Raw genomic sequence first — 14,059 nt, 5'->3', positions numbered from 1 at the left:
TCATCAAGAAAGACACTTACACTCACTGATTCATCTGTTTCTGGTGTTTCTGCTGTCCCACTGTCATAGTTTCCCAACTGAGCCATTTCTAAATTAAAAACAAAAAATAAAAAAAGCAAAGTTTAAGAAAAATACAATTATAACTAGATAAGAAGTAATATCTTTGATACTAAAAACAATTTACTCTCTACTTCAATATACCCATGGGAAAATCTTAATCAAAAATGGTAAGAGCCACCAGCTGCTGTTTTTGAAATTGTTCATTATATGCCCTTCTATAGAACCCTATTTCTTATGAACACCTAGACACGGGTACTTGAGAGCTGGGCTTCTGCTTCAGCTAGCAGGATTCAGTAGTTGACACAATCACCATGGGGTGGGGTTGGGGCAGGTGTGTGTGTCAATGATTATTCTTATGATAGGATTCTCAAGACAGGCAAGTCTTCCCAGGCTCTGAAAGGCATCAAAGATACACTGACCACAGCTCAGAGATGATTCTCAACTTGTGGCTGAGCATTCCTTGCTCCATTTCTTTCACATCCACTGAGCAATATCCCCTTCCTGGTACACTAAGAATTTGCAATTTGTCACAAAGGAAGTAACAGTTGTTAAGAGACGCTTGACGATGAGAAGGCTTGATGAGAAGGCTTGGGTCACCACAGTCAGCACTTACTAGGGACCTTTTAACCTCAGGCTCTTCCTCTGTAAGATGGAAACAACGTATTCATCTTTTACTAGTTTCTTCTAAGTACGATATAGGATATTCGTGTAAGGCTCTTAGCATGTTGACTAACAAAAATTAAGTGTTCACTGAATAATGATTGTTATTTATTACAATCCAGCATGGGCTGGATGCCACATGCCTGACAAAGTACTACCTTGGTGGTCTGCTTAAAAGACACAAAAACAAAAAAGAAAAACAGAAACCAACAAAAAGACATAGGCATTTAACTGCTCAATCCACAATGGAACACATCTCTGAGTCTACCTAAGTAAATGAAGAAACCAAATTCATTTTATGTTCATTTTAATTTCTATACCTAAAAATGTTTAATTAAAAAAAAACCCCAAAACATGAAGGAATTCCCTCCAAAACTTTGATAGGTAGTTATCTCTGAGTGGTAAGACCACAGGTAATTTGCATTTTCTAATTTTTCAAAATTGAACGTGTATATATATTTTTCAAAATTGAACGTGTTATATATTATATATATATAATAACTTATACATAAGTTATAGTTTTTAGTTACCTATTTTTGTATGCATCTAAAAGGAGTCCTTAGGCTCTCATTCCATGTATTCATATTCTTATAATTATAATCATCCTTTTTGGGAGAGATTACACATAAAAGATAGGAAGCAAAACGACAATGGAGTGTTGTCTCCAGATAAAAATTAACAAACTCCAGAATCTACAGTAAGTGAAGACTGTCACTAACTTTCCCGGTCTACCAGTAGCCGAAATTCAAGACTGAAAATGAGCTCAGTACTAACTACGTGCTTCCTTGGTGTCATTCCAGTGATGTCAACATCCTCTCTGACTAGGACCTTAGATTGTTGGACTGGTAGGTGAACCAAAATGTGTTCAGTTGGAGGGATTCTCAAGGAAGAGACTGACTTGAATATTGTTTGAATAAAAAGGCAATAGTAGCTAACATTTATTAAGGATTACTGTATCCTGGGTAGAGAAATAACTCACATAATCCTAAAAACATCTCTATGAATAGGTACCACTACCCTGGTCTTAGGGAAAGAACACTGAGGCACAAAGAGGCCCATCAACTGCATGGTCAAGGTCACAGCCTGCAGGGCTGGTCCCGGGGTGCAGACCGGGGCATTCCCACTCAACACCCTCACTCCAGACTTTCAAAGGTCAGGCTGTAGGCCTGTTAGTGCAGATGCTGACAAGAAGGGAAACAAATGGAGACCAGATTTTGTAATAACAGCAGGCTAAATGATATTAAATCGATTAAAAATGATCCTCAGATCTGAATCAAGAAAACAAAGTGTCAAGAGTTAAAAACACAACTCCCAGTGATAAATTTGCATTACTAAACATAAAACTGGTCCAAGATCACTATTAAAATTTATTTAGAGTCTCTATAAAGGTACACAAATGGGCCTCAGATTATTCACCTACCGAAGTTCAGCCTACATTGTCATTTCCCTCCAGGTAAGAAAACTGTGAAGTGCTCACTCGCTCTACAATTCAAGGGCTGAAACCACCTTAACTCTACCAGCGTGAACAGTCACTATAATATACTTTGACAGCCTCCCCACTCCAATTATTTTCATAAAAAAACAAATTAAAAGATGGTTCTGTTTTAAATAGGATTTCTGCTAAATAACTATTATCTGAGAAATACATATTATTTGCAAGCAGTGGGTAGTAATGGAATGGAACCAAGAGTCAGCTTTTGAAGCAGGAAGCTAAGGCATCATTTTGTAATGCCTGAAGAGATTTTTAAAACTCATCTAAATACCATTAAACATCTGCCCTTTTTATTTCATTGATTTAAACCATTTCTGAAGACTCATGATTCAAAAAGGTAAAGATGGTAATTTAAAAGCCATGGGGAAAAATCTCTCCCCAGGGAACTTTTCAGAAAAGCAGCCACCAGTCTCTGATAAGTGATGAATCTGTTGTGGTATTGCTTTCAGTACAGTATAAATTTATCTGGCATTATCTCCCAGTAATGCATGCATCATTTCACTGGAAGCAAAGATCGGATGGCTGTAAGAGCAAACAAAGCAGGGGAAATAGGAGAGCAGGGCAGAGAGCAGCAGGTTCCCTGGCTTTAGATGGGAAAATATCTGTGCCAACAGTCACCATCATTACAAACAATTTAGCAAGATAAACACTGTTTGCAAATTCAATTTAATGAACCAGGAAGACAATTTTGAATAGAGGAGTCTATGATTGTTTTTGACTCTTTTTAGGCAGTATGTAACTCAAGTGTTTTAAATGACCACCCCAACAGTAACGAGTAGGAAAAGGTAGGGGGCTGGGGCGGGGGGGGGGGGGGGGGTCATTTACCAGTATTAGATTTTTTAAAGAACCGCTAACAGGGTGCTTAGTCTTGTGTGTATTTAATAGCATCAGATGTATTTTTTTCATCTGAACCGACCAGAAATGCTTTCATACGCTTTAAAAAACATTTCCCCCCCACGGACATTCCTGTATATTATCATTTTTTTCGTAATTTTTTTTGTTACATGCAAAAACAGATCTACCACCAATGCGCCCGATCTATATCTATCATCAGTTGCATTACTCCCCAATTCCTTTAAATGTCACTTTTAATTTAATTATAATTAATTTCTTTAGCAACATCTTCAAAAGTACAAGTGCACTTGAGGAGAACCCAACAGAGCTTTGCTGGAGAAAAAACAGAGAAAGCTGAAACCGAAACCCTTTCAGGACACTCTGGCATTGTCAGGCTGACAGGCCTCTAGGATTTCAAGGCCTATCCCTATACTGCAGGTACAACACAAAATAGGTCATGTTCACCTTTTCTTGTGGCAAAAGTAAAGAGCTGCTAAGTTCCTGTATGAAGTCACAGAGCGTAGGCAAGTAAAAGGCCAGCCCAACCCAGGGACTCACCTTCCAAAGGATCCTTATTGAGCCCCAGCTGGCTAATGATGTACCTGGGAATGTCAGTTTTAATACCCTGTCCTTCTTTGGCATGGCCTTCGGCTGCTTCCAACAGGTAGTAAAATTCTTCAGGATCAAATTCCTAGCAGAAGACAAACACAGATGGAAACTAACTTGAGCCAAAATTCTCTGAGGTTTTAATGCATCAATTCCTTTCACAGTAACATTTGCTGGATATACATGGCTGTGGTTTGTGCAGAAAGGAAGCAAATGATTTTAAAAAGTATATAATTCTCACCTTGTATTTGAAGCCTTTCATATTCTGAGGCAGTACATTTAAGTCCTTGGTAACTCACAGAACGACCACTTCCAAATTCCTCATAATGTAACTTTGGAGGTTCTGTATATGCTCCATTTAAGAAATCTATCTCATTGAAAATGAACAAGTCTAACATTTTAATTATGCTTTTTGAGTAGAACTTTAAAATCCAGGGGGCGCCTGGGTGGCTCAGTGGGCTGAGCACTCAACTCTTGATTTTAGCTCACATCATGATTTCAAGGTTCGTAAGGTCAAGCCCTGCATCGGGCTCTGCGTTAACATCACAGAGCCTGCATGGAATTCTCTCTCTTCTCTCTCTGCTCCTCCCCCTCTTGCTCTCTTTGTCTCTCAAAATAAATAAATTAAAAAAGTAAAATAAATAAAATAAAATAAAATCCAGAAATCTCATCCAGAAGATTCAGTTTCTCCTTCTCCATAAACAGCCACAAAAGGAGTAATGCTAGAATATATATTCTCAAATGTTTTGCAGGAAACTCCATTAGTACAGAGATATCCAAAAAATTTTTTTTAAATCTCAATATTACCATTTCGTCAGTATATCCTAAAGTTAATACTCCCATAATGTGAAGATGAAGAAAGAAAAATATGAAATTAATGTTTTCAATTACCAGTGCCTATTTTAAAAATTTGGTAGCACATTTTACTCACGTCTTTTACTCCCTTTGGCTGTTACTTTTAGGATGTAATAAAAATCTTTAGGATTCCATCACTCTAGATGGATGCCATGGGTTTATGTGTCGTAAACAACCATGTTTACGGATTTAAATGACAGTTGCTACTTTCAGTTGTATTTCCTAAATGTTATCCCCCCAGGATGTTACCCATTTTGATTAATGCCCCAAATAGGCAACTTTAGAATATCAGCATTTCACCTGAATTACTCAAGGGTTTCTAAAGGCTATGTATAAAGAAAGCTCGCTGTAAAGAGAGTAAAGCCAAAGGAGCATATACACTCAGTGCCCTTTCTGTAAACTTACAATGATACACAGCACAAGCCTGAAACAGTAGGTTTAAGACCAGTGGTTGGGCAATGTTCCCTAAAACTCTAAAGCTCCAGTTTCAACAGAGCTTCAAATAGTGTTGAAAACAGCAACATTTTCATTTCTACTTCTGAGCTTACTCGTTTCTATCTTTGAGAGGCTATACTTTTACTTTTTCTCTTCTGGTGTGGAGCGATGACTGAAAAAATTCACTTCCTCTTTTAAGGCAAGATTGTCTATTCCCGTATCTGCTGTTGTCCAGAGAAACAGGTTAGAATGCTAAGTGGTATTTTCCCTCAAATGAAACAAATGCAGGAAGTCCACGCATGTGGTGCATAATTCAAAAAGTACAATGGGAGACAGTACAAAATCAGACTTCCTTTTTCTGGCATTTGCCAGTCACACAGTTCTTCTCCCAGAAGCATCCAGAGTATTTTTTCCCTCTTTATCCTTCCAGAGACAAAGCCAAATGGTGCTTTTGATTCTGTGGTTCTAAGGGTCCTGGCCACTGATGGAAAGACCTACTCCACCATGCCCCGCCCTGTCTCCTCAAGATTTCCCTTCTCCCGTGACTCTCAATGCACTGGTATATTTTTTAGGGGGCAGTGAACATTCGACTATTACAAAAAAGCTATGAATTTTAATCAAAATAAGGGCAAAACCCTAGCAATCCCACCCTATACATATGTGTGTGCATGTGTAATACCGCAAAGCTGTACTGCACGGGGTACAAATATTTCTGAAGTGTTGCAAATACTTTAGTGACTAGCAGAACTTAAAAGTGAGTGTTGATACAGTGCTAAGCTCCTTAAAACTATTCTCAGGCTCAAAGCTTCATGTGTGTTCACAGTGTGGGCTGAAATTTCAACCAGAGTTACATAAAACAAAAATTTTTAAATAGGAAAATGATTGACAAAATGAACCAATCTCTGAAAGTCTCACTTCTTGAGGTCTGTATGAGACACTGGGGTACTTGCCCAAGCTGGTTGCTGCCTAGCATTTATTTCTAACATGCCGCATTTTAAAAACAGATGATAATAACTATAGATTATTATATATCATATTGCTGGTGTCCCTTTCTCTGCATCTTGCCAACACCAAAAAAGTAAGGCTCAAAGTGTTTTAAATTAACTGTCACCTAGTATCTATGCTAAGGTTAACAAGCACATTAGTTCATGATTATCTTTCACGTTTGACCAGAATGTGATGTGATTATCACTGAATACAGCACAAATCCTGGATCTCTGACTTAAAACCAGAAAACAAAAATCACATCAGGATGTCCTCATAAACATTCACAAGTTGTAGTTCCTGCTGACTCTTTCCATTTAACTCTGGTCTTTGAAGCCAAAGAAACTGAAAGTTTCTGATGGTCACTGCTTTCCCACAGTTAACAGTAAATAATGGAGTCACATCTAGGGGCAACTTACCAGACACTCTAATAATCGAGCTGGGCGGGCAATAACAATTAGGATCTTTCGAACCAGTTGTTTAATAAATGCCAATTCTCCACTTTCTGAACGATCATGAGCCTACAAGAAAGATGATACAGAGTTGCTCTATTCAGTGGAAAAGGAAATCAGCAAAGCACGCTAATTAGATAATTACAAATCTCTGAAAATTAAGTGATTTAGAAAATACCTTTCACAGACAGATAAGCGGACATTATCTCTTCATAAATGGACACTGTTAAAATTCTTTACCTACAAAATGGCTCTATTAGCTAAATTTCAATTGCATAACTTTGATCTATTCGGTGTTAAAAATCAAATGTTAAAACACCTAATGTGAACCATGAATGATGGAGAGATTAAGAGATTATGATGCATTAAGTACATGATACAAGTGGAGTGGGAGGCTGATAAGGGACCTTGATTTACCAGATATAGAAACTTTAGCTATGAAATGGCTAACACAGTGAAGGGCTGCTTTTGTTATCCTGGACATTTAACACAGTCATGAAATATATTTTACACGCGCACCATGATTAGCCTACAAATTTGTTATTTTACGACCTGTAAGAAGTGTGCACTGCTGATTTCAAATGTGAGGAAGATAACGTTTATACGTGGATATATTCATACCAATTTGATTTCGCATATTGAATAAATTATACCTAGGCACTCAACTCAGTAAAATTTGACTTTAAATCTTTTTAAATTTTATGTTATCGTGTGCCTGGGTGGCTCAGTTCATTGAGCATCTGACTTCGGCTCAGGTCATGATCTTGTGGTTGACGAGTTCGAGCCCCACGTCAGACTCTGTGCTGACAGCTCAGAGCCTGGAGCCTGCTTCGGATTCTGCGTCTCCCTCTCTCTCTGCCCACTCCCCCCCCTCACCCCCCCGCCACTCGCGCTCACTCATGCTCTCTCTCAAGAATAAACATTAAAAAATTTTTTTTAAACTAAAAATAATCAGTTCATTCCTACTTCTTACTTCTAAGAATTATCAGCTATAACCAAAGCCAGAACATACAATGGATTGTATTAACTCAAATAATATTTTATATACTAACATTATTGGGGAGGGAGGAATTCTGTTAAGACAACACCAAACAAAATCACACAGCATGAGAAGAAAGTTTCCAGGCTGCCAAGAGCAAGCACCAACACTAATGGATACCCTGTGTTTATATTTTAAGTATTGGCCGCTACAAAAAATACTAAGACCCATACTTGAAAGTAGGTTATAGTTTCCCATGGATATTATTTTCTTTGGCTAAATACACCTAAGTGAGAAAACAAATGGAGACATCAAGCATTTCATCTGGAACAGACCTAGGCCTCAGGACTTTAAAAAGCCATCAGTTAAATCAAACTGCTCAAAACCACAGGGGGACCTTGCCTGGGTCTACAAAAGACTGACAATGGGGAAAGCGGCCAGGAGATACCAGGCACACAAAGTCACAGCTGGGAACTAACAACAATTGCATCCCGTGGAAGGTAAAGGAAATTCCCACAATAAGGACTCCATCTGAAAGGCACAAGCTTCCCTGTGACTCTTTAGCTCCAAACTCTGGAAGGACACTGTCAATGTCATTCTGAAGATAGTTTTAATTTTCACACAAGGACTGAAGAAAATGTTTCTCCGTGAAGATAAATAAGACAACCCAACAATGCTCTTCATACCACAAGTAAACACGTTTCTCTGCTCAAAAGACAAATTTCTCTAAATATCAACAATTATATTATGCTATATGGCATATTCAGATGATTTTTGAAACCCAAAATTTTCTTTTTGTAATTGCCATGAAACAATCTGCCAGGTCTATTAGACAGAAACAAAATTAAATGTGTGTGTGTGGGGGGGGGGAAGGGGTGGCAGGATTTCAATGTAAACAGCTTTGGATATTGATTCTATCCCTTTCAAGGAAAGCCTCTGAAGGAAAGAAAAACACAGGACGAAACTAGTAATTATGGTAACATCCTGGGACAGAACTGTGGAATTAAGGAAGGAGCATCTCACAGAGACTGACTACAGAGTTACTCTCTTATCTGCCTCTTCTGTTTCAAAACACACCATTTAACAAATAGCATTTTCAAGATATTCTCATAGCAAGTAATATGCATTGCATTCCTAGCCTTTTTGGGGGGAGCTGTTTGATTAAAAGGAACAGCAGAAGTGAATTATTTGACAATAAATTGTAATAAATCAAGCATTTTGACATGCATATATACATATCTTCTTTCTCCTTCCCTCCTTCCCTTCCTTCCATAATTACTGAGGAAGCAAGTATCAGCCACAGTGCTAGGTACCAGGGGGTTGAAGACGATTGGGATGTGATCCATGTTCTTCAAAGAGCCCTCTTTGAAAACCCAAAACAGAGCATGAAACTGCACTATGGTCAATGTGCCATCTTAGGGTTTTTACTTATAGGCAGAAAGGAGCCAGTGAAGAATGTTATTAGATAAATGTTCTTACAGCCACAGAGAATTAAGAATTTGGGAGTCAGGACTATGGTCTCAGTGAACTGTCCACGTGGAAAGATACTCATTAGCCAGGCAGACACATGAATCTGAAAGCTAAGAGCTGCTGGTCGGAGATACAAACAGGAAGCCATTAGAGTACATCGGTCTTTAATCTAAGAGAGCCAACAAGACCACCAGAACAGAGGGAGGAGCAGTGGGCCACAAATCAGATGATGGGAAAACTAACTTTCAGAAAACACAAGTTAGAGGAAGAGCTCTTGGAAGAAGCAGAGAAAAAACACAAGCACTAAAAATATCTTGGGGCTCTTGGGTGGCTCAGTAGGTTGAGCTTCTGACTTTTGATTTCAGGTCAGGTGAAATCTGAGGTGATGATCTCATGGTTTGTGGGTTCGAGCCCCACGTCGGTCTCTGTGCTGACAGTATGGAGCCTGCTTGGGATTCCCTCACCCTCCCTGTGCCCCTTCCTTACTCTCTCTCAAAATAAATAAACAACAACAGAAGAAGAATTGAAAAGGAGGGGTGTTATGAAGAGAGAAAAGGAAGATATTAATATTGCTGAATATAATAATATTCCAGTAAAAGAGAACCGTTCCAGTAAAATGTCCAGAGGACAAGACAGTAAAGAGGACAGTGGACTTCAGTGAGTTAAATGAGGGGAGGTCAGAAGCCATTCATTCACACTAGATGAACAAAACAGACAAAATCCCTGCTCACACAGACACCTCTGCTGGGACTGGTCCCTGAGCTATTACCAATCTGTGATGACACAGGTACAATAATTGAATGCAAGCATTTAGCAGCTCTTACCTTTTTAACATTTCTTGTACACCCAAATGCATATTCCTATAAATTTATTTTCATTTTAATTCATTGGAGAATTAGTGCAAGACAAATTGGAAATTAACAATGAAAAACAAAAACAAGGTATTCAGCCCCCTAAAACACTCTGAGAAACACTGCCTTAATGAACTACAATAGGGTGAAATATGAGAAATGGGCACAGAGTACAGAAAACTCTGTTGGGATGTCTGGATGGGAAAGAAAAATAGTGACTTCTAGTCACAAAGGCATCTTCTCATCTTGCCAGAACTCAATTCAGTAGGGGCAAATACAGATGAATTTCTACAAAACTAGGATGCTAATATTTTCTTCCAGTTCCATGCAATTATTTACATATTCATGCTTAGAAAAACAATCTATGGTTTTTGCTGACATGGGCATAACTTAGGCCCTATGGGGTAGAGAAATACAATATATCTAAATATAGAGACGAAATAGGTTTTACTTGTAGGCTGTGGCTGATCTATTTCAGTCACAAGAGCAGTATACGCATTAATTCCATTCTACCATACACATTCCTTCCTGCCCTGGGTGTTATCAGGAGCTACGCATTCAAGTATTAGACCTAGACAGGTACCTGTGTTTATCTGTCTTTTGGAAATTGGATATTTTGTTAGAAGAGGAACTGACACTAATGAGAATTTAAGTTGCCATTTACTACCCAATACCACGTGCAGGTTAATTAATAGGACACATGGCCTGGAAGGAGCCAGCAATTTTCCATTTAGCTTTTCCAGATATTAGAACTAGATAGCATCATCAAATAACGCACATGCACTCAGGCAATTTATAACTTTATGGGTGGGGGTGGGGGGAAAATCACTGCCTGAAAATCCCTTACAATCCACTTATCCCAGAGCCATAGATTGTTGGGTCCCAAGGTTCCTGTAAAGGTTATTACATTAACTTACTATTACTACTATAAATGATGACGAGAATCAATTTATAGCAAGTAGCAATCAGTTTTTTCTTCTTTGCTTCCCTGGAATATGAACTCTATCTCATGGTTACAGTGTGTAAGCAAATGCACTCATGAAATTTTTCTTTTTTCAGGGGAAAAGCAAAACAAATCCGAAAACTTTATATGGTGGTTCATACCTCTTGCAGCAATTTATCTAATTTGTGTTGTAATTCAAGGAAGTATCGGGAGGTGATGAGACCCTGGTGGGATTTATCCAAGCAATCTCGAGCCAGTTCAATAATCTGATGGTGAGTGAAACTGAGCACTCCATCTGCTAGAGGAAGAACGTGGTCAGGAGAGTAGCTGGTGATTATTTCCTTCAGACGTTCTTCCATCTGAGCCGTGGCCTATTTAGAGAAGACATGCACACACAGATGTAAGACGACAAAACACACAAGTGGACAATTCAATCATCACGTTTAGTGAGCATCTTCAGACACCTCCACAAATTGTTAGTTTCTAGAAACTACTGGTGTATATACATAACATCATTACATACTTGTCAAAACCCACATAATACACACCACCGGGAGTGAACCTTAATGTTAACTATGGACTCTGGGTGATGATGATGTGTCACTGCAGGTTCATCGACTCTTAACTGGTGAGGGATGCTGAAGGGAGGAGGGTGTGAATGACGGGGAGGGGGCTGGGGGGGCATCAGAGTATACAGGAATTCTTGGTACTTTCTGTTCAATTCTGATGTGATCCTAAAACTGTTGTGAAAAAATCTATTTTTTTTTTAAAGCAGCAACAGCAGCCTCATTACATGGAAGAAAGATTTGAGGTATACAAGGGAAACTGACTACCCTAGGGTGATAATTATTTTTTCTGTCCTATCAAATATAAGATGGTCTATAAAGGCTTCTGCAAGTCAAACAATACCGTGAATTGTCATGCTTTCGTTTTAGATCTTGGGCTATTTCTTTCAGATGGATGCTCAAAAATATCAGGTTATGTTTTTACCTATTCAAAACTCAGACTGCTGCTAGAATTCCACAGGATAGGCAAGAGTTGTTTTGTTCAGTAGGTTATAATGTACCAGGAACAAGCATCTTATGTTATCCTTATCCTTCTCTCAAAAAGCTGTATCACATGTAAAAAGCCAAGGAGATTCCCTAGGTAACATAAATAGAAAATTTCCTTTCCAACTTTCATTTCATTCTGTGATGCCCTACTGCCTAATCAGTATCCTTTGCTTATATTGTCTATGAGGGGGCGGGGGTTTCTCTTGGCCTCCTGCTCCCCTTCTAAAATCCTAACTAGCATTAACTACGTGAGTCAGGACCTATTTCCCCGGTGAACAAGTGACATGTAATTAATAGCTAAGACAGCTTTAATCAATGACATCAATGTCGGGTTCATTGCAAATAATAAGCATTTTGCTACTGATTTATGAAACCAGAGATTTCCTTTCGTTTTCTTGCCTGGGGCTACACAAGTAGTGGGGGAGGAACAGGAACACAATGGAAAGACAGTCTTCTCCCAAATGTGTAGGATACTAGTGCAAAGGCCGTGGATACTAGGTGACAGGAACTATCAAACAGCAGGCTTTTGCAGCCAGGACGTCTGGCAACAACTCTTCGACAAGTCCTCCCTGGCTCAATTCGAATTCCTTTTGCAAGCCCAGTAGGGAACACTGCAACTGTACCCTCCCTTCTAAATTAATAGGGGAAGACATCAACTTGCTCAAGAGATAGGAAGTCCTAGAAAAGACAAATGAGGTTGGGGCGCCTCCATGGCTCAGTGAGTTAAACGTCCGACTCCATTTTGGCTCAGGTCATGATCCCACGGTTCGTGGGCTCAAGCCCTACAAGAGCTCTGGGCTGACAGCGTGGAACCTGCTTGGAATATTTTCTCTCTCTCTCTCTCTCTCTCTCTCTCTCTCTCTCTCTCTCTCTCCTCTCAAAAACAAACAAACAAAACAAAAGACAGTCACCACATACTACTCTATAGGTTTCTAACGAAGTAAAACAGTTGCTGCCTGAGGATTCAGCAACGGGGCCCAGATTAGGGCAGAGGGAACATGAGGGTCTAGAGGCTCATTCTCCCTGGGGTGCCTCATCAGGCCCACCCAGTGGGTGGGACAAGCAGCAGGATTCATTTTAGAGGCAGCTCACACAGCAAATATGGCTAGTCCTCAGCCATTTTTTAAAAATGTTGAGTGATTTTACCTTTTTCAGAAGCTATGGTGCTGTTTTACACAAGCCCAGCTCGTTACTACTAGACTGGACCATTGCTTCCCGTAACAAAACCACCTTACACATGCTACACCCAGGTTGCCTGTTCGTTGATGCTAGGCATCTTCGATTCAATTCATTACCTTTGGGAACCTTTCTTTGTAGACATGGTTCATCATAATTATTTCATGGTCACAGCAGGCGGGAGAACGTCCGGGGCTGCAAGCAAAGCAAATTACCCTTTTAAACTTGCCTCAGCATGAAATGAAAATAAGCTTTTTATTTATAAACAATTGGTTGGATCAAAAGGACTATACAACCTTCGTAAGAGAAGTATATTAGGCGATAAACTACAAAATCAGTCATTAGTACGTACATACATACCCACACATGGTGACACCCTGGAGAGGATTTCAGAAAGGAAGCCTAAGAAATGGAATGCCACAAAATAATTACAGCTACAATGCAAAACTAGTTCAGAAACGTTCTTAAATTGAGCTTATATTCTGTATGTAGGATGCATTTGTGTCGTTCTGGAAACCAATTAATGAATTGCAATATAAAACAAAATAGGATCATTATGAACAGCAACATCTAGGACACAACGAACAGGGTAATTTCACACTTTTATTGTACACCTGAGCTCTGCCGTGTACCACTGAAAAGGTCTCAGAGTCTTCTGTGGCACAGGTGTCGCCACTGAAATCCATTTTCTGGCCTAGCAAATACCTATTTGGGATGCTGAGGTAAGCACTTTGGACAATATGAAAGAGAGGCAGAGAACTGTTGAGTGCTTTCATTATTTCAATAGCAGTTTGTGTTTGTTCCTCGTGGTATACAGTCATGCAACGTCAGTGCGAGTATTTACATTCCAGGGAGAACATAGCCTGCACCAGATACCCAAGGAGCTCCTTTCATAAAACCATAAAATGGGCACCAATGTGGTAAAATACAACTCCTTTAAATGAATTCGTAAAATTGGTCTTTTATTCCCTAACTCAAAATAATAACTCATTCCCAAATTATTCAGCGTGGCTACATTTATTATCAGTTTATGATGCTAAATAAAAAAAACTACAAAGCGGGGGGAGGGTACCTGGCTGGTTGGTCAATAAAGCATGGGACTCTTGGTTTTAGGGTTTTGAATTAGAACCCCATGTTGGGTGTAGAGCTTACTTTGAAAAAAATACAAAGGGGAAAACCCTCCTCAGGAAACTCAGATGTTCAACTGAAC

The 14,059-nt window shown here is 39.2% G+C and overlaps 1 protein-coding gene across 8 annotated transcripts in view; it reads right to left on the bottom strand.

The window, feature by feature from the left end:
* The window catches only part of MAST4 (microtubule associated serine/threonine kinase family member 4), a 579,145-nt gene that overhangs the window by 55,842 nt on the left and 509,244 nt on the right, over window positions 1–14,059 (bottom strand). For all 8 annotated transcript variants that reach the window (XM_047859677.1, XM_047859625.1, XM_047859653.1 and 5 more), the window contains 5 exons: window positions 12,969–13,044; window positions 10,783–10,992; window positions 6,346–6,447; window positions 3,605–3,737; window positions 21–88 (listed from right to left, as the gene is read on the bottom strand). In XM_047859677.1, the coding sequence (XP_047715633.1) occupies window positions 21–88; window positions 3,605–3,737; window positions 6,346–6,447; window positions 10,783–10,992; window positions 12,969–13,044 (589 nt within the window). The remainder of the gene's footprint in view (window positions 1–20; window positions 89–3,604; window positions 3,738–6,345; window positions 6,448–10,782; window positions 10,993–12,968; window positions 13,045–14,059) is intronic.

Source organism: Prionailurus viverrinus, chromosome A1, assembly GCF_022837055.1.
Source record: "Prionailurus viverrinus isolate Anna chromosome A1, UM_Priviv_1.0, whole genome shotgun sequence".
Taxonomy (NCBI): Eukaryota; Metazoa; Chordata; class Mammalia; order Carnivora; family Felidae; genus Prionailurus; species Prionailurus viverrinus.
This window is presented reverse-complemented; position numbering and strand designations above follow the sequence as displayed.